This window comes from Ambystoma mexicanum, chromosome 2q (genome assembly GCF_040938575.1).
Source record: "Ambystoma mexicanum isolate Mex_15411 chromosome 2q, UKY_AmexF1_1, whole genome shotgun sequence".
In the NCBI taxonomy this organism is placed as follows: Eukaryota; Metazoa; Chordata; class Amphibia; order Caudata; family Ambystomatidae; genus Ambystoma; species Ambystoma mexicanum.
In genome coordinates this window covers 611,224,678-611,243,242 of record NC_090924.1, presented here as the reverse complement: position 1 = coordinate 611,243,242, position 18,565 = coordinate 611,224,678, and the positions used below count along the sequence as shown (strand labels likewise).

At 46.2% G+C, this 18,565-nt stretch overlaps 1 protein-coding gene across 2 annotated transcripts in view; it reads left to right on the top strand.

The window, feature by feature from the left end:
- MYD88 (MYD88 innate immune signal transduction adaptor) overlaps positions 1-18,565 on the top strand; it is a 134,843-nt gene that overhangs the window by 73,113 nt on the left and 43,165 nt on the right. For both annotated transcript variants that reach the window (XM_069647754.1, XM_069647755.1), the window contains 2 exons: positions 10,600-10,728; positions 17,183-17,363. In XM_069647754.1, coding sequence (XP_069503855.1) covers positions 10,600-10,728; positions 17,183-17,363 — 310 coding nt within the window. The remainder of the gene's footprint in view (positions 1-10,599; positions 10,729-17,182; positions 17,364-18,565) is intronic.

Sequence of the window (18,565 nt, the reverse complement as noted above, 5' to 3'; positions counted from 1 at the left end):
TGAATGCGTCTATGATACATGACTTTTTAACTCTTATACTCTGGAGAAAAAAAAACAATGAATTATTAGATTTGTAATTTTCCAGCATATCTTGTGAACAAGATAAGGCTCTCTAGTATAGCTTTGTCTATTGATGCAACAGCAGTGAAATATAAGTAGGTGCCTGACTTGCAGGTGAAAGAACGTAAAGCGGTCCTTCGTAAAGAAGTAAGAACAATCCTAAAAAAAAGGACTTGAATCCCACTCTTAAACTCCAGATAAGGAAAGCCAGGCGAACATATAAGAACTGGTTGAAACATCACAGGTCAATGTTATATCAAAGAGACAGTGAGCAAATGCTGGCTTCACTTGTGGGTCATAATTCTTATAACTTTTGGACACTCGTAAATGATATATGATAGGTTATTTATAACGCGCTTTATACCCAGAGGGTTCTAAGCGCGGACCCGGGGATCGAACCTGTGTTGCTCTGTGTCGTCTTGCTTCCAAGGCGAGCACGTTGCCCTTGAGCTATCCTCCCGAGAAATAGTACAGAAGTACAACAAGTACAGTTGGTCATCAATCCTATTGCAGAGGACACATGGATTAAACATTTTGATTGCCTATATAGGGCAGCCGAGCTAGTGACCGAATCCCCTAGGGTGTGGGGCTTTGAATGGTTCCTGGATATATCTATCGAAAGCATTTCCAGAAAGATCACTAAATGTAAAGTCTCTAAAGCAGCAGGCCCTAACAACCTGACCTACGTGATCCTGAAGCAAGATGCGATTCTCTGGTCCAACCTACTTAACATTTATTTTAGAGACATGCTTACGAAGAGGTCTGTTCCACTTAATTGGCAGGTATTTTATGTCATTCCTATCGTTAAAAAAGGGAACCGGCTATGTCCTATGAATTATAGATCTATAGCTCTAATGGACGTGGAATCCAAGATCTTTGCATCAATCCTTTTGGAGCATATTGAAAGTTGGTTTGACCATAGTAGTATACCAGACAAGAGACAAATTGGCTTCAGATGTAACGTGGGTATGGATTGCTGGGGTCTCCTGCTTACATGTTTACAGAGGAATTCCTGGCGTCGTAATGCACCACCTGTTTTTGTTGCAGCCATGGATTCATCCATGGCCTTTGACGCGGTTAATCGAGCTCTACAGTGGAAAAAGCCAATGGACTTCGAGATCCCTGTGGGATTGTTGAGTATTCTGATTAATCTACATAACAACACAAATGGTCAGACTGAACTCTGATGGTTTAAAGTCAGCTTGCATTTCCACTCAGAATGGTCTTCGACAAGGTTGCATACTAGCCCCAACATTGTTCAACTTGTACGTAGCAGATGCCAGAAAGGCTCTTGATTCCTTTGGTGTAATATCTCCAAAAATGGGGGTCTTCAGAATTCAGTGGGCAGCGTAAGCTGACGACTTTGTTCTGATGGTTCTACTCTCATCAGGCTGCAAAGGTTGATCAATGCGTTTGGTATCTATACAAAGGGGCTTCATCAGTCAAACAGTTATTTTGCAACTGGGAAAGGGCACTCAGTCCCACTGTGAGTTCAGATGGAAATGGGAGGATAAGACCCTAGCTAGTAAAAGGAATCTGCAATATGTTGGGTATTCTATTTCTGGCACTCAATTCTAAAATGTTTTATCGGAATTGCTTGAAAATAAAAGCAATAACAGCTACGAGACAGATGAGGTGAATAGAGCGGAAATTTGGGAAATTCACCATGACACTGTGTAGGGAATTCTATCACATGAAAGTTCTGCCGAGACTGTGTCATGGCCTGGAATGTTATCCCCTCTGGATCCTTCCTCATCTGAAAGTTGTGGAAGGCCTTGTATGGCGAGAGGTACTTTTGTATATACCAAAATGTGTCCCCATTCAAGTAATACGGTATGAGATGGGACTGCAATTGTTAGGCAGTACCATGCAGTGGAAGCGTCTCTCACTACTTATGAAATGTGATCTGTCCCCAAACGAGAGTCTCTACAGCTTATTAGCTGAAAACGATTCAGAGGGTTTCATGAAGGAATTTCAAAAGGATGGTGTTGATATTGTATCACAGTTGGGTACATCTTTGTAAACGCTTCTTAGGAATCCTTCCAATATAATAAAAACCTAATTATACCAAATGTTTGGCTCGTAAATAATAGTGAAATCATGGAGTTTAAATTATATTCTCAGGTAGTTTCACTGTTCGAGTGGTTCCAAGGGATGGAGATCTACCTTAAGAAATACCCGGGCAGAGGTTTATGTAACAACATAATGCACTTTCGCTTTAATGTTTAAAGCACTCGTGAAATCTTGGAACAGTAGGCTCCAAGGGACTAGTGCCCGGAAATATTGTAGATTTTGCCCGATTCTGGGGGTGGAGGAATCCCCTTTTCACTTGCTAATCGTGTGCCCTACTTTGCTCTCAGCACGGCTGCTTTATTTTGCGCAATTTGTCCACGATATTCAACAAGTGTTCAGAGACCAGCTTTGGTTGTCTATGCTGCATGGAGATTTGATCTCCTTAAAGGCATGGTCTAGTAAAAAATGTTATTTAAAAAATAAGATGGGCAACATAAAAAAAATACTAGCATTCTCTTTTTTAAAACTTCCTATGTAAAATTTTGAGCTATTCAAGCTCAAAATTCGCAAAAGCAAGCACATGGGCGCATCCATTTTGTGAAATGGATGCCCTCCTGTGCTGGCTTTTGCTTTTGCGGCACTAATGAAGGAAAAGCCAGCCAGCTGTAGTAAACAAAAGCTACCGCTGGGTGGCTTTCCCTTCATTAGTGCTGTACGCGGAGGACGGGGACCGGAGACCAGAGCAGGAAAGCTGCAGCTGAATCTCGGTAAGTGCTATTTATTTTTTTTAAAAAAATAAGCACTAGCTGCGTTTTTTTTTCTAAGTTTTCCGGGCTGGAGGAGCCCGGAAAACTTAGAAATAAAACCGCAGCTTTAAAAACGTTGTATTTATGTTTGCGGTCACTTTTGAAGCGACCGCAAACATAAATACAACGTTATTGTGTTGGAAAACGCTGCGGTTTTTCTTTCCAAGTTTCTCAGGCTCCTCCGGCTCGAAGGAGCCTGAGAAACTCGGAAAGAAAAACCGCAGCATTTTCCAACACAACCGCGTTGTGTTTCTGCCTGCTGTGGCTATCACTTTGGGTCTCCGGTGCTCCCATGCTCCCATGGGAGCACCGGAGACCCAAAGTGAAAGCCACAGCAGGCAGAAACACAACGCGGTTGTGTTTACAGGCCACGTAGTATTTCTGCCTACAGCTGATTTCCCATTTGGGGCTCTCGGGCTCCCAGTCGGGAGCCCGAGAGCCCCAAATGGGAAATGCTAAATGCTGCGTTGTTTCTGCCTGAATCTGCTTTCCCATTTGGGGCTCTCGGGGAGCCCGAGAGCCCCAAATGGGAAAGCAGATTCAGGCAGAAACAACGTGGTTGTTTTCCGCAATGCTGCGTTGTTTCTGCCTGAATCTGCTTTCCCATTTGGGGCTCTCGGGAGAGCCCCAAATGGGAAAGCAGATTCAGGCAGAAACACAACGCGGTTGTGTTGGAAAACGCTGCGTTTTTTTTCCGAGCCGGAGGAGCCTGAGAAACTTGGAAAGAAAAACTACAGCGTTTTCCAACACAATAACGTTGTATTTATGTTTGCGGTCGCTTCAAAAACGACCGCAAACATAAATACAACGTTTTTAAAGCTGCGGTTTTATTTCTAAGTTTTCCGGGCTCCTCCAGCCCGGAAAACTTAGAAAAAAAAACGCAGCTAGTGCTTATTTTTAAAAAATAAATAAATCGCACTTACCGAGATTGAGCTGCAGCTTTCCTGCTCTGGTCTCCGGTCCCCGTCCTCCACGTACAGCACTAATAACGGGGAAAGCCACCCAGCTGTAGCTTTTGTTTACTACAGCTGGCTGGCTTTTCCTTCATTAGTGCTGCAAAAGCCAGCACAGAAGGGCATCCATTTCACAAAATGGATGCGCCCAAGTGCTTGGTTTGCGCGAATTTTGAGCTTGAATAGCTCAAAATTTGACATAGGAAGTTTTAAAAAAGAGAATGCTAGTATTTTTTTTTATGTTACCTATCTATTTTTTAAATAAAATGTTTTACTAGACAATGCCTTTAAAACTGAGAGTGGTGTCTTTTTTTAAACCTTGTTTGTGAGTTAACCTGAATTTGGGCTATCAATGTATTTTCTGATTTTTCTTGATTTATGTTTGTCTGGTTATTGTTTGCAATTTCATCATATCCATCCACCTATTTTAGGGTGATCGAGAACACGACAAAAAGATACAAGTGTGTTTTTGTTTTTTGGGTTTTAAGGAGTCTTCATTTTTGGAAATGTCAGGAAATATATTTTTAGATTATGGTCTGTTTATTTTTAGACAGTGGTCAAAGTGTTTATTGGTAACTCTGTACAGTCAGTCATTTTTTTTAAAGGTTTAATAAACCAAAAACATTTGATTAATAAATGAAGCCTATTCAAATTAGAGTATTCTAAGGACCATCCCACATCGTCCGATGGAAATATGAATCCCTGCCTAAAGAATCTGTAGTACAGGAGTCCGGATTACACAAAAAGCAAGAAAGACATCTGAACAAAAATAGATACATATCCTGAATACACTGAGAAGTGGCCTCAACATACATTTCGGCTTCTTGAGTCGCTAGCCTAACTAACAAACTCTCATTCTTTCCACCAGTATAGTTACAGGGGTCACAAATTCCAAACGTGATCCTTTCTATCACGTGCTCCAAGACTCTTCAGTAGCATCAGACTGATACAGCACAAGCCCAACAAGCCTTTGAGGCAGTGCAGGGTTTGAAATTGCTGGGAGCTATTTAGCTCCCGCTTCTACACAAGGAGAGCCTGGTTTCGTGAAAACCAACAATCACCAGGAGCTACTTTTGGCTCCCTACGCTAACTGGTGCATTACAAACCTGCATCTGTGACATTAACATTGATTTCAGAATTTAAATGAAGAATTATTCAAGCACATCTAAATATAATGGAGCATACGTTATAGGCAAAAAGTTAAAGGATGCATCTCAAGTGGAAGTTTTCCAGTGCTATGTTACTAGCTCCTGATTATCCAGCGGTACGTCCTGCCTACTGAGTGATATATGAAACCTAGGAGCTGGTTTTAGCTCCTACTTATAGAACTTGAATTTCGAACCCTGCAATGATTTGTTGCCAGACCTGCTCCAACCCATGCCCATAAGCTGTTTAAAAGCCCCATCCCCACAAGCTTCACAGGGGCTTCTGATTGCCAGACTCTGCCCTTTCCTCATGAGGTGTAGAGAAACGCAATCTCTGTATGGTATTTGACCCTTCAAAACATTCCTGGTTAACAAACCTAGTAGTTATACGCATAAGGGCTGTGACGAACTCCCATACTTGATCCCGAGGATGTGGTGTGGGAGAGACTCATGGGGCTAGGCACTCCCCTCTCGCCCCCCCGCCCCAACCCCTGCACTACATAATGTGGGACACTGGGTCAGTGTGTGGAAGATCCTCTGCCCAGAGCACCAGGGGCCAGAGGAAGGGGACCACCGCATCAGTTCTATGCCTGCTAATGGCCCTCTAACTCATTCCATATGTGAGACAAAAACAACTATAGGGGCCCATATCAATGCGGGCTAAAGAGTTAGTTATTGACAGTGAAAGGATAAGGATTGCCAACTTGATTTCTCAACGTAATTTCACAGGCACTACAGCTTGTGAGCGGAACCCAGATCAATTTCTGGCCGCTCCTCTGCGGACTCTACGTTGCTGCTTTACCAGCCATGCATACACTAGATGCTTCCAAGATGGTAGAATGGCCTATTGAAGTATCAGTCCGCAGTGCTGAACATATGGCAAGGAATTCATTTGAGGCACTTGTCTTTATTGCACAGTTACCAATCATATGTGCAGACCATAGAGTGCAACCTAGCCCAGACAGAAGGATGGGAGGCTCTATAGATGCCTGTGGAATGGGATGGTGAATGTGGGTATTTTGAGTAGTGGAGTGACAGGAGAGGCAGAGGTTTGGAGAGAGCTTATGGTGCAGGAGGAGGATGATGCGGTTGGTGCTCAAGGGGCAGGAGGTGTTAAATGTGACAGTGCAGAGCGAGTTGAAGGGTGCAGGAGGAGGTGCAACAGGAGGTGCAGAAGGATATGTGGGTGTATAAAGACATGATTGTGCCAGAGGGAAGAGGACAGAAGAGACTACAAGGAGGTAGGGAGTGTGCAGTGTTGGGAGGAGGAAACCCTCAAGGAGATGAAAGAATATAGTTTGGAGAAGATAAATGGGCACAATAAAGTGCAGCATAGGTTAGAGGAGGAGAATATAAAGGGAGAAGAGATGTTGGAGGAAGGAAAGAAGTGCTGGATGCCTAGGTGGTGGGGCAGTTCCCTGGAGGTACATGACGAGCAACATTGAGAGAACATTTGTTTACCCATTATCTGGGGGAAGTGGGATCCGGGTCAAGCTTGTGGTGGAAAGGCAAGGAGTTTATCCAGTAGTTAACCCGAGGGTCAGAGCAGAGACCTAGAGCCAGGCCCTATGGACGCATGAGCATCAGTGTTGAGTATGAGATTTAGAAGTGCTTGGGGATTAGTATTAGGCCTCTATAAGCACCATGAGACCCTCCTGTCCTAACTTCCCACTTTTAGACACTGATCTTGGTGTCACAAAGCTTGGAATGTTAGCAGGAGTGTAATGGACAGATGCTACCCAACATGTGGCCATGAGCAGAGGTCCACCAAGAATGAGAAGGTTGTCGCGGGCAGAAAATTGTCAAATCAAGCAGAGTTGTGCTTGTGACTGTGTGACCCGAGGGATTTTTGAGCAAATGCTTTCTGAAGCAAACAGGTTGCCTTTACGACCCCTACATTTTCATTTGGAAAATCTGTGTATAAAGACCCAATTGTAACTTCTTTTAACTAGATTCATAAGTTGCATTCTCTGAGGATCCTGCTGCTTGCTTGTCGGGGCCCACAATATATTAGCCAAAGAAAAATATTCATATTCTCAACCTGAAAAACAAACAAATTTCACAGACGCATACCATTGCAAAACGTGTACGCGTGTCTCCCCATCCTCAACAGCCCCAGTATAAAAACACTATACAAAATCAGACTACTTGAAAGAGACCGCTGAGTGGACCTAAGAGCAGAAGGACACAGTATTTATCTTGCAACAGCTATTCATAGACCTTACTCTAACTCCCTACTGGAAGCTGTGATGGCATGCTGGATTTGGAGAAACAAGGATAGTCTTTTTCTGCACATGAAAATACTTGGATGCTACTGTAATATCAAGAACGATGGGGAAGAGCACACACAGACTGCAAAGGTAGTAGGGAATTTGGTTATTTTAGAGTTAACACAACTTTTCAACCACCTTACCCACATCACTGGACACAACATGGAAATGCACACAACTGATTGTGTAATCCCCATACATAGTCTGAATAGTTTTCAAAGCAAGAACGCGCAACCCACCCCTGGGGGGGAAAAAGTCCCTCTGGCAAGCGCATACTGTAGAGCCGCGTTCTGGCAATTTGAAACCCTGCGCATAAACATCAGCAATACTCTTCACTTCAAGCCATAGCACCAATTCAAGCGGCAAGGTAGAAAAGCTCACATTTCTTAGACAATGTTTTACTAGGCCTGGTTAACAAAGAGAACTGGCCAAATCGTAGCACTCAGTGAAACCAGTTCCACGTCTGAGAAAAGTTGCTACAAGTTCCATATTTGGAGCTACCTCAAAGCCAAGACGGGACCTGAGCCAGTTGGTCACCTCCTCAAAGACATAGTCTTGTCATGATCTACTGTGAGATGACTGATGAAGAGGCTTGCAGGAATCGCTTATGTGTTCTCCTGGACTTCTTCCTCATACATTGTGAAGCTTCAACACAGCGACTTCTAGAGTAGAGGCCATGACTAACACCAGAATCTGGTGTACCTATTACACCCTCCCAGAAACCTTAATAAATAATGCAGATATGATCTTGATTTACATAAACCTTGTTGCACGTAAGCGCCTACATTATATCATGGCGTGTCTGTTGTGGTGGACCAGAAGGAGGACTCGCACTACGTTCGGTCATATTTAAAAATATGTTAATTTAAATCAAAAGAAAAAGGCCTAGCTAGCACTATCGCCATGAGGGAAGTTTGTTACCTAGCAACACTAAAGGGAAGAGTGCAAGTTGAGTGCAAAATATCTGTCCACATCCTAAATGACTAATTGGCCCTACCAATTTAGAAAAAACCTAAATAAAAGAGGAAACGGTGGAGGATTGCACACTAGCCTCGGTATGGGCTTCTGCCTGGCCCGACTTGAAATGGACGACTTTTAAGTCGAAACGTTCTTTGAGAATACAATGATAGTCTTTACAATCTTCTCATAGGCTCTCTTGGTGCAAATAAAAATGTATCCGTAGGGATTTCACTCTCCCCTTTCAGGGAAAACTGTTGCTTAAATTGTCCTCTTCCGGCTTTATTTCAAATGTCCAAATCCCTCCAGGATTATTCAACAAGGCACTTTTCGCTCTCCCACCTTCGCAACACTGAGAATCCCACATTACGGTGGTTCTCTGATGGGTGTCTTGTTTTACCACAATAATGTTAAATTTAGGATGTCTGCTTGTACAGGTATTGCAGGTTCCCGTGGCTTTGTGCCCTTGACTAGCCTTGTTGCAGAACACTCACTCTTCTTGCACCCTGGTTCCCATTGGACATATGAATGTCGGTCTTTTATTAATCTGTTCGGCTATTCCAGCATTTATATACAATGTTCATATCTCTTTCACACTATGCTAGTGGGGCCGTGTGCTTGTTAATTCCTCGTAGGTTTCCATGCTTTTGGTAACATACAGTGTTTTTATCTCTTTCCCTCTCTTTCAGGGGCTCTGTGAGCCTTGCGGCCTTTCTTAAGCTCTCGTTCCTTAGGCCACTATCCAAGCTGTAACATAGTGTCCATATCTTTCATTCTGCTTACCGTACAGTACTTTGAGAAACAAACTGTTATGGACCTCATGGGCAATAGGATTTGTGTTCCCGCCAGTACCTCTTTTGGTGGAAAAAACACTTGCCGGGTGCAGCTGTGGGACTCTGGTCTCGGCGTCGGTTACTTGGCGCCCGGCCCACCATGGTTGCACCACCAGAGTAGACTGGTTACTTCCTGCGGTGTCCTTTCTCCTGACTGGAGCCTCTTGCTGGTCAATACACCCACCTTCTACCCTCGAATCTTTGTGATAAATGGCAGCAGATTTTACCACGAGGGGACTAAAATGAAGCTGAAATGCCCCTATTATGAACTTTTCGAATGCCCTTATCCCCTCTACCCACCACCCCTTAAAATTATCCCAAAATACCCTCACTTACTTGCTTTCGCCTCCCTTCGTCGGGCTGCTCCCTGCAAGCCCTGCAATGCCAGTTCCATCTCCTGATTAAGGGTCGGAACTGACGCTGCAGGGTCCCTTTCTTTTTATTTTTCTTTATTGTCCCCTGCTTTCCATGTAATGGAAGCGGGGGACACCCCTGAACCCATAATATCGAACAAGGTGAGCGGGGGACACCCCTGCAACCCCCGCTCCACTTGTTAAACATTGTTATTTGGGAAATATGGCCAAATTCTAATAAATGGTCCATTCAAAATTTTCAGGCACTTCGCTGTCCTCCAGCTAGCGGATTTCACTCCATTCATGCCACTGCTGGCTCCGCAGCTTGGCCTAGCTCTGCCCTACCAGGATGTCTTCGATACAGAGGCTCGCCTCTGTGTAGCTGTTGGTTTCCTCCCTCCATAGGAGTCTCTCATCCACTCACAGTCCGTTCTCTTCTGATACACGTCGTTGAAATGAATGGCATTATGTCTGTGTTCCGTGATCCTGGTATTCGGCCAACGTTCAGCATTACCAGCAGCCAATTGAGTCAGAGGAGGATCTTTGTTATGTATGCTTGAAACGGGGAATACCAATGTCTTTTCACCATCAATGTATGCAGAAAGGGTGGTTTGGAATGGGAGTCCTTGTCCCCAAGAGGGGAGTCTCTTCCAGTGTGGTCCCACCTTCCCAGACCCCTACGGAGGATCTTGCGTAGCAGGCTCATTTCCCTAGCCTCAAAGGGAGTGGCTCCCCTCTGAGGAGACGGGATGAATTGTCCAGATTTCGTCATAGTATATACAATCATAATTAATTCAGGGGTGTTTCGAATGTCAAAATATCCTAGAGATGTAGAAATGCGTCTTACTGACAAAATAAAGCAATAGTAAATCATAAAGCCAACATATGTACAGACCAGTAATAAAATCAATATTCTTAGGCAATAATACATCGTAGCAGAGTCTCTTACTATTTAAATGAAATTCAGCGCCTATTTGGAGTTCATAAAAAAAAAATTGCTGCATTTATGTTTTGATTGCCGGAATAAGTCGTAATGTAATGTGTTGCATGTAATGTATGCCCATCAATCAAACAAGGCTCTCAAGTACTTGTACAATAAACTGAAATTAATTTTTCAACAATGTCGTTTTGCTAAAGCTACCATGTGTCATACCCTTATCCAGTTCAATTCTAAAAATATATACTTTGTTTCCTTATTGTATCTTGCAGAAGATGACTGCAAAAAATATCTGGAAAAACAGAATCAGTACAACCTTCCTCTTCAGGACCCAGTCGTGGGAACCAGCTTCCCAAGATCCCACGAATTGTCTGGGATCACAACCAGAGACGATCCTCTTGGTAAGCATCTTTATACCTTTTTTGTTTTACTTGTGCTTTGCAGTGCATAGCATATGCAGGAAAAAGAAGGGATTGCTTTTGTAATTCCCTGTTAAATGTCATTTTTTGAGGATTCTAGTCAAAAGGCCATTTAATTCTTACATTTGTTTTTTACTTGAAATTTAGTTTGAATCTCTGAGACCTCATAATGCCGAACCTGCTACATCCACTTTCCTGATTTCTCCATACACCGTTTATTTAATAAATGTACCTATTTTCAATGCCACTGCAATGTTTGTTGTTTTTTTCGACTTCCTGGACCGAATGCATATATATTCCAGCAAAGTATCAAAGTGATGGATGAGTATCAATAGTTGATCCTTTTAAAGTACTTTGGACCCAGTGCATGCACGCTGCTCTTGTTTAGAAGCCAGTATATTGGGATGATTATGGGGCTGTACGAAAGAGGGTTGAGCAGGAACAGCCTATATGCAATGCCTGTCCTGTCCCTTATGGTTCTCTGACTAGCTCGTCTTGGTCCATCTGGTTACTGCTTGTCTAAATGTTCTATTTCCACCATCTTTGGTCTGTTTCCTTCCTGCTTTCTCTCCATCGCTAGTCACTTTTGTCTCTTTCCATTCCTCCCTTGCAACCTGTTTTCACCCGCGTGTGCTCTTTCTTGCTCATTCTTGTGGATGGTACCCAAATAGTAAATAGTGCATTCGAGGGGATTGTGTCCTCCGACGTATTCCACATCTTTGACAGTAATTACCCTAGCTGTGCTGCTTCGGAAAACATTTTCGGCATAGGCGTCCTGCGTCGATGACATCGATACGCTGTCCCTCGAGGGCCTCCGTCGACAGTCGATGTCACCGGATGTTATATGTAGGACGCACGACACCCGTAGCCTCAGTTTTTTCTGTGTTCGCTTCGGAATCTCGGCACGCTCGATTCTTCTACTTCAATTGCAAAAGTTTGAGAAAATGTCTTTGTCTTCTTCTACCCCGAAGTCGGGCTTCAAAAAGTGTCGGGACTACGGTTCTAAAATGTCCATCACGGACCCGCACAACATCTGCCTCTGGTGCCTCTGCGAAAGCCACGCCACCGATGACTGCGATGACTGCCAGTCCCTGACTTCGAAGGCCTTGCGTGAGCGGAAGAAGTTGTTAACGGTAGGTAGGGTAATTTAAGACCCGTAAATCGAAATCTGCAGGACTTTCGACCGCCGACTAGAGGGGTGACTCTCTGTGTCGGCGTAAGTCCAGGGGGTCTCTGAGTGGGTCCTGCCATTCCTCTGCCTCTTCTAGGCATTCTCGGAAGCGCCGTCACCGATTGCCTTCCCCGTCCTCGACGGAGGACTCCGCCAGACGGCGGGTGACTTGTCCCACCAAGTCTTCATCGCCGGCCGAATGGGACGCATTCCACCAGCAGATGATGGCGATTTTCGAATCGCAGGGCACCGTTCCGTCCACGCCTTCGAGAGAAGCCGGCAAGGAATGAGCTAGAGCCACTGCTCGCACGCCTTCGTGCTCGGGCAGTCGGGTCGATCATTGGGAGCCGTCGAGGTCCCGATTGGACATGGTTGATCGCCATAGCCGTGCCAGGTCCAGGCCCCGGTCCTCGACGCCTGGTACACATGCCGAATCCTCGTATCGGCGTCTCATGTCGAGGGTGACTGAGTACTTGGGGTGGTCTGCTCCACCTGTTGATTTTCTGCAGGATGACCTGACAGATGTACTGGACCAAGGTCCACCCACTGACCCGGTGTTGCCATTTCATATGGCGTTGCAAAGAAGGGTGGCGGCGGCTTGGACTGCTCCAGAGAGTCTCCCGGCAGTGAATAAGTTGCTTCTGAAAAAATACCGTCCAGCCAGTGGTGACCCCTGCTACTTGTCTACGCACCCCACTCCGGAGAGTTTGGTGGTGCAGGAGGCTACGGCCCCAGCAAAGCAGGCTGCGTACCCTACCATCCCTCCTGATAGGGACGACAAGCGCTTTGATGGTTGGGCGAAGAAGGTATTTTCTTCTGGGGGTATGGCTTTAAAGGCAGCCAACTCCGTTTGTGCCTTGGCAAGATTCACTCCACTCTGTGGAATTGTGTGTCTTTGGCGGCTGAACATATTCCCGAAGGGGAGGAATGGGATGGTTTTCTAGCCCTCGTCCAAGATGGCAAGGATGCCATGTGTGAATCCGTTCAGTCGGGTCTGGACGTGGCAGACTGTGTCAGCCGGTCCATGGTGGCGAGCACCGTGATGCGCAGGTTTGTGTGGTTGCGGAAGTCAGGGTTTGCTCCTGATGTACAATCCCGGCTTCTCAACATGCCCTTTGATGGTGTCTTTTGGCAGCAAGGCTGACGAGAGCCTTGAGAGGTTGCAGACCTCCAAAGCTGCAGCAAAGTCTTTGAGCGCTGCAGTACGCCAACCTCCGCCTTTTCGTCCTAGGGGACAGCAATGGAGGGGAGGTTCCTTTCGGTACTACTCTTCCTTTGGTAGATCGAGAGAAGCTGCCAGTCAAAGGGGCCAATATAGGAGTACCATAGGTGGAAAGCAAGGTACTCGAGGTGCCAAAGCCGGGAAGTTGCCTCTTTGCCCTCAGGCACTGCCGCAGCCACGTCGGCTCAGTCATGAGGCCATGTCCCATGGTTCGCCGGTTGGGGGCAGACTGGCGCAGCATCTTGTAGAATGCCGTGCCATTACTTCAGATGTGTGGGTTCTGGAGATCATAGCCCATGGCTACTGTCTTCCTTTCCGGCAGAGGCCTCACGACAATCCACCAGGGAAACTCTCTTTGAAGCATCCGGATCTGCTCCTTGCGCAGGAAATCCTGTCCCTGCTGGAGAAAGGCGCCATAGAACTGGTGCCTGTAGCGGTGAGGAACAAGGGATGGTATTCCTCATATTTTTTGATCCCGAAAAAAGACAGAGGCTTGAGACCCATCATGGACTTGCGTGGTTTGAACAAGCTCCTCCGGAAGGACAAGTTCAAGATGGCTACTCTTTGTCAAGTCCTCCAGGCCCTTCAACGTCAGGATTGGTTGGTGTCTCTCGACCTCAAGGATGCTTACTTTCATGTGCCGATTCATCCCAAGCACAGGAAGTACCTGAGGTTCGCGGTTGGCGACTTGCATTTTCAGTTTAGGGTCCTGCAGTTCGGCTTGACCTCCGCCCCGAGGGTCTTCACCAAGCTGATGGTGGTGGTGGCAGCGTATCTCAGGAAAGGGGGGATTCATGTCTACCCCTACCTGGACGATTGGTTGATCAGGTCGCGCTCTCCCGAGCAAGTCCTGGAACATATGTCCGTCACCGGCCAGTCCCTTCACAAGCTGGGCTTCTCCCTCAATTTAAAGAAGTCTCATTTAACACCTACCCAGCGGCTCCAGTACATCGCAGCAGTGCTCAACACATCCCTGGGGCTATGTTCGCCTCCCCAGGTGAGGGCTCATCACATTCTGCAGATGGTAAACAAGTTTCAACGTGCCCAGAGTCTCCCGGCATTCGAGTTCTTGAGGTTGCTCGGCCTCATGGCATCCTGCATTTTCCTGGTGCCAGAGGCCAGGCTGCGGATGAGATCTCTGCAGTGGGCTCTCAAGTTGCAGTGGTTGCAGTTCTCCGGCAGGATGTCGGATCCTGTTCATATTCTGCCCTCGGTCGCCCAGGACCTTCTGTGGTGGGCCGTCAAAGGAAATCTGTTGAAGGGGGCTCCGTTTTGGCAACCGTGGCCAGAGGTGACGATCGTGACGGACGCATCCCTCACGGGGTGGGGAGCTCATGCCAATGAGTTGACAGGCAGCGGCCGTTGGTCTCCGTCAGAGTCCAGACTCCCCATCAATCTATTAGAGCTGCGGGCTGTCAGGCTAGCCCTGAAGGCTTTTCTGCCGTCTGTGCGGGGGAAGAGTGTCCTGATTATGACGGACAATACAGTGGCCATGCACTACCTCAACAAAAAGGGGGGGCAGGGTCACTCCCATTGTGCAGGGAGACAATGCAGCTCTGGTTCTGGGCCATCCCGCAGGAAATTTTGATCTCAGCAGTTCATGTGGCCGGAGACGAAAACGCGGCGGCGGACGCTCTGAGCAGACAGAGCAAGGTCTCTCACGAGTGGGAGCTGGCTCAGGAAGTTCTGTTGGAGATCTTCGCCCTTTGGGGAACCCTGCAAGTGGATCTCTTCGCCACCAGTGTCAACCGGAAGTGCAAAAGATTCTGCTTGTGGGAAGTTCCTCCAAGAGGAACCTTAGGGGACGCGTTCGTAGTGGAGTGGTCCTTCCCACTGCTGTACGCGGTCCCTCCAGTCCCCGTCATTCCGCAAAGTGTTGCAGAGGTTACGGAGGTTCGGTTACCGGATGATCCTTATTGTTCTGGCATGGGCCAGGAGAGTGTGGTACCCGGACCTTCTAGACATGTCCATCTGCTGTCACGGGAAGGGAGTGGAGTTCTCCATCCAGAGGTCAAGTCTCTCAGTCTTCATGCTTGGTATCTGAAAGGCTGAGGTATAAGGATTGGGACCTCCCTGAAGACGTGATGGAGGTGTTGCTTTCGGCCAGAAGGCCTGCAACGAAATCGCTGTACCGTTGCCGTTGGAGGAAGTTCTGCGACTGGTGCAGGGTACAGAATGTGGATCCTTTTCAATGTTCCATTCCTTTGGTTTTGTCTTTTTTGCTTTCTTTAGCCCACAAGGGCGTGCAAGTAGGTACCATTAAGGGGTACCTGGTGGCGCTGTCCATATTTAAGCGCTCGTCTGAGGAATGTTAAAGATCCCTTTGATTTCTCAGTTTCTAAAAGGGCTCACTAATGTCAACTTTCCAGGTGCCGGGATGGGATTTGAATTTGGTTTTAAAGTTCCTAATGGGAGCTACGTTTGAGCCCTTACATTCTTGCCCGCTGAGACTGTTGTCCTTTAAGACTGTATGTTTAGTTGCGATTACTTCCGCATGCAGAGTGAGTGAGTTGCAGGCACTTTCCGCCAAGCAACCTTTCACGGTGTTCCATAAGGACAGGGTTGTCCTTAGGGTTCGTCCTTTTCTTCCAAAGGTTGGGTCGGAATTTCATTTAAGCCAGAAGGTGATCCTTCCGGCCTTCTATCCGCCTCTGCATCCTGGTAAGGAAGAGGAGAGGCTCCATAGGTTGGATCCTAGGAGAGCTTTGAGTTTCTATCTCTCACGGATGTCCCGGGTCAGAGTGGACGATCAGCTCTTTGTTGGTTACGCTTGAAGGCGTTTAGGTCAGGCTGTTTCCAAACGGACCTTGTCCAGATGGATCATTTTGACGATCTCTGAATGTTACCGGTTGGCCGGTAAGGACCCTCCAGTAGGCTTACGGGCTCACTCTACCAGGGGTGTGGCTGCCTCCACGGCTCTACAGAGGGGCGTTCCGATTCGCAGTATTTGCGAAGCAGCCACGTGGGCTTCTGTCCATACCTTTGTGAGACACTATTCCCTGGACTCTAGCCATGGGCAAGATTTGGCCTTTGGTTAAGCAGTCCTATATTCAGCAATTTGATTGGGCATTCTAAATTGACAAAATTGTAAATTCTTTTCCCACCGCCATACGTTGGTACTGCTTTGGGAGTCTGTCATAGATGTGGAATACGTCGGAGGACACAATCCCCTCGAAGAACAAGTTACTTATCTTACCTGGAAACCTCTTTAGATGGGATGTTCCTCTGATGTATTCCACATCGTACTCTCCCAGCCTGCCCCTCTACAGAATTTCTTATGCGATTTCAGCTTACGTTTCCGCAAGGCTTTCTGCAGTCATACTGGCAGGTGATTGGTGCCACACGTTCTAGGGAAAAAACTACAACTGAGGCTAGGGGCATTGTGCGTCCTAGATATAACATCCGGTGACGTCGACCGTCGACAGAGGCCTTCGAGAGACAGCGTATCGACGTCATTGACGCAGGACACCTACACCGAAAAAGTTTTCCAAAGCAGCACAGCTGTGGTAATTACTGTCAAAGATGTGGATTACGTCGGAGGAACATTCCATCAAAAGAACGTTATCAGGTAAGATAAGTAACTTGTTCTTCTTGTGTATGGTACCCAAATGGTAAATGGTATAGTCTGCCCACACTGGTAAACTATCCTATGCATTCTACTCTTTTTTGGTTCCTTTTTTTTTTTGTGTTAGTATGGGGTATGCAAACGGATCAGAGATGCTCTGGACTTAGGCAGAATAGAAAGCTATAACTCTTTACTACTACCCACTTACTCAAAGTTTAAGGAGATAGCAAGCCGCCCCCACTTGCTCTTTGTTCTACTGGCGAGCTCCCTGTTAGTTTCTTTGACCAGCGCTGCCGCTTATGGGTCCAGCTGCATGTTCCTGACTAGAGGGCAAGACGGTTGTTCTCAGTGATGATATAGCTGCAGAGGACTGCTCTGTTCGACCACTGCTTCTGTAGGACCAGTGACGCTGCGCATGCTGAGTAGTCGGAATCTAAGATTCATATAGCGTTGCCTACTAATTCTGTTTTCTCTTCAGGAAACACACCAGAGCTGTTTGATGCCTTCATTTGCTATTGCCAAAATGACATTCAGTTTGTCCACGAGATGATCAGGCAGCTGGAGCAGACCGATTACAAACTGAAGCTGTGCGTTTTTGACCGGGACGTCCTACCTGGGACATGTGTTTGGTCCATTACAAGCGAGCTCATAGAAAAAAGGTAACTCTCTGATACTATTGATTAGGGCTCAAAGTTTCTGAAACAGTGTGTTTTAACTATTGTCGGCCACCTAACAGTGCCCATCAGTTGCCAGTCGCTCAGCTACTAAAAGAAATACAGCATTGTTTGCCAGTTATTTTACCACTTGTTTGTAAAACCCTTTTGCCATTCACACTATGAAGGGGTCTCTCCCTCAAACTGACCCCGGTCCACTCCGCCCTTTCTTACCCACCCCTATGTCCCAGTTGTAAATATGTTCATTACCTGCTACCAGCGCTCCAGCCCCAGAGTGTTATCTATGCCCATGCCCTTGTCTAATTCCTAGGTGTAGGTTCGCCCTCCTCACCTACCGATTACTCAAACCCACATATATTCTTCCTATAATAAAGGCACTTCACCAAGGAACTGCCTCTGTATAGCATTTCTATTAGACTTGACACCTCTAGCCAATGAATGCGAAATAAAATGTTATCCAAAGCCCCTGACCACAATGGTTTTTACGCTAGCCTCCAATCGTTTAATCCGCCAGACCACCATTAATCCTTTCTTACAGTGATTCACAACATTTGCACTAGACACTGGGGTGGAATAATTCACACTTGCAAGAGTGTAAAATAGTGTGCTGTGTGAATATTGAAACTGGAATTCATGCCAGGTGGTGAGTGACCTATATGCCCATCCAGTAACTTGAACCTTTTCACCCTATTATCTGCCCTGGCCCACTGTAGGTCCTAACTCACTCTGGCTACTGAATCTATTCCAGTATTTCACTGGGTGCTTTAAAGAACTAGAACAGCTGCCGTGTTAGAAATCCAGAGATGTACGTTTCAATTCAAGAACTATTTTTTTTCTGAGCAATACTGGAAGGCATGTTTGCAGGCATAGTACCCTAGTTTAAATACATTCTTGATAAATTGATGGTATCATGCAAAGATGGTACATTGCATGCAAAGAAGGGTCTGAATCTAAAAATCCAAATACGCCTCATCTCACCATAATAGAATGCCATACGACCTGAAGTATTTACGCTTCCAAAAAAGAACCCTGTTGATTTTACATCATGCTCCACTGAGAAAATGGAGGTACATCGAATATTTCACATCAGCACAAAACTATATTGATGAGTTGTGTTTTTGTGGAGTGGACGGAGAAAATGTCCCTCCTCTGACAAACAGATTTTCTGTATTTGTGTCTACAAATGT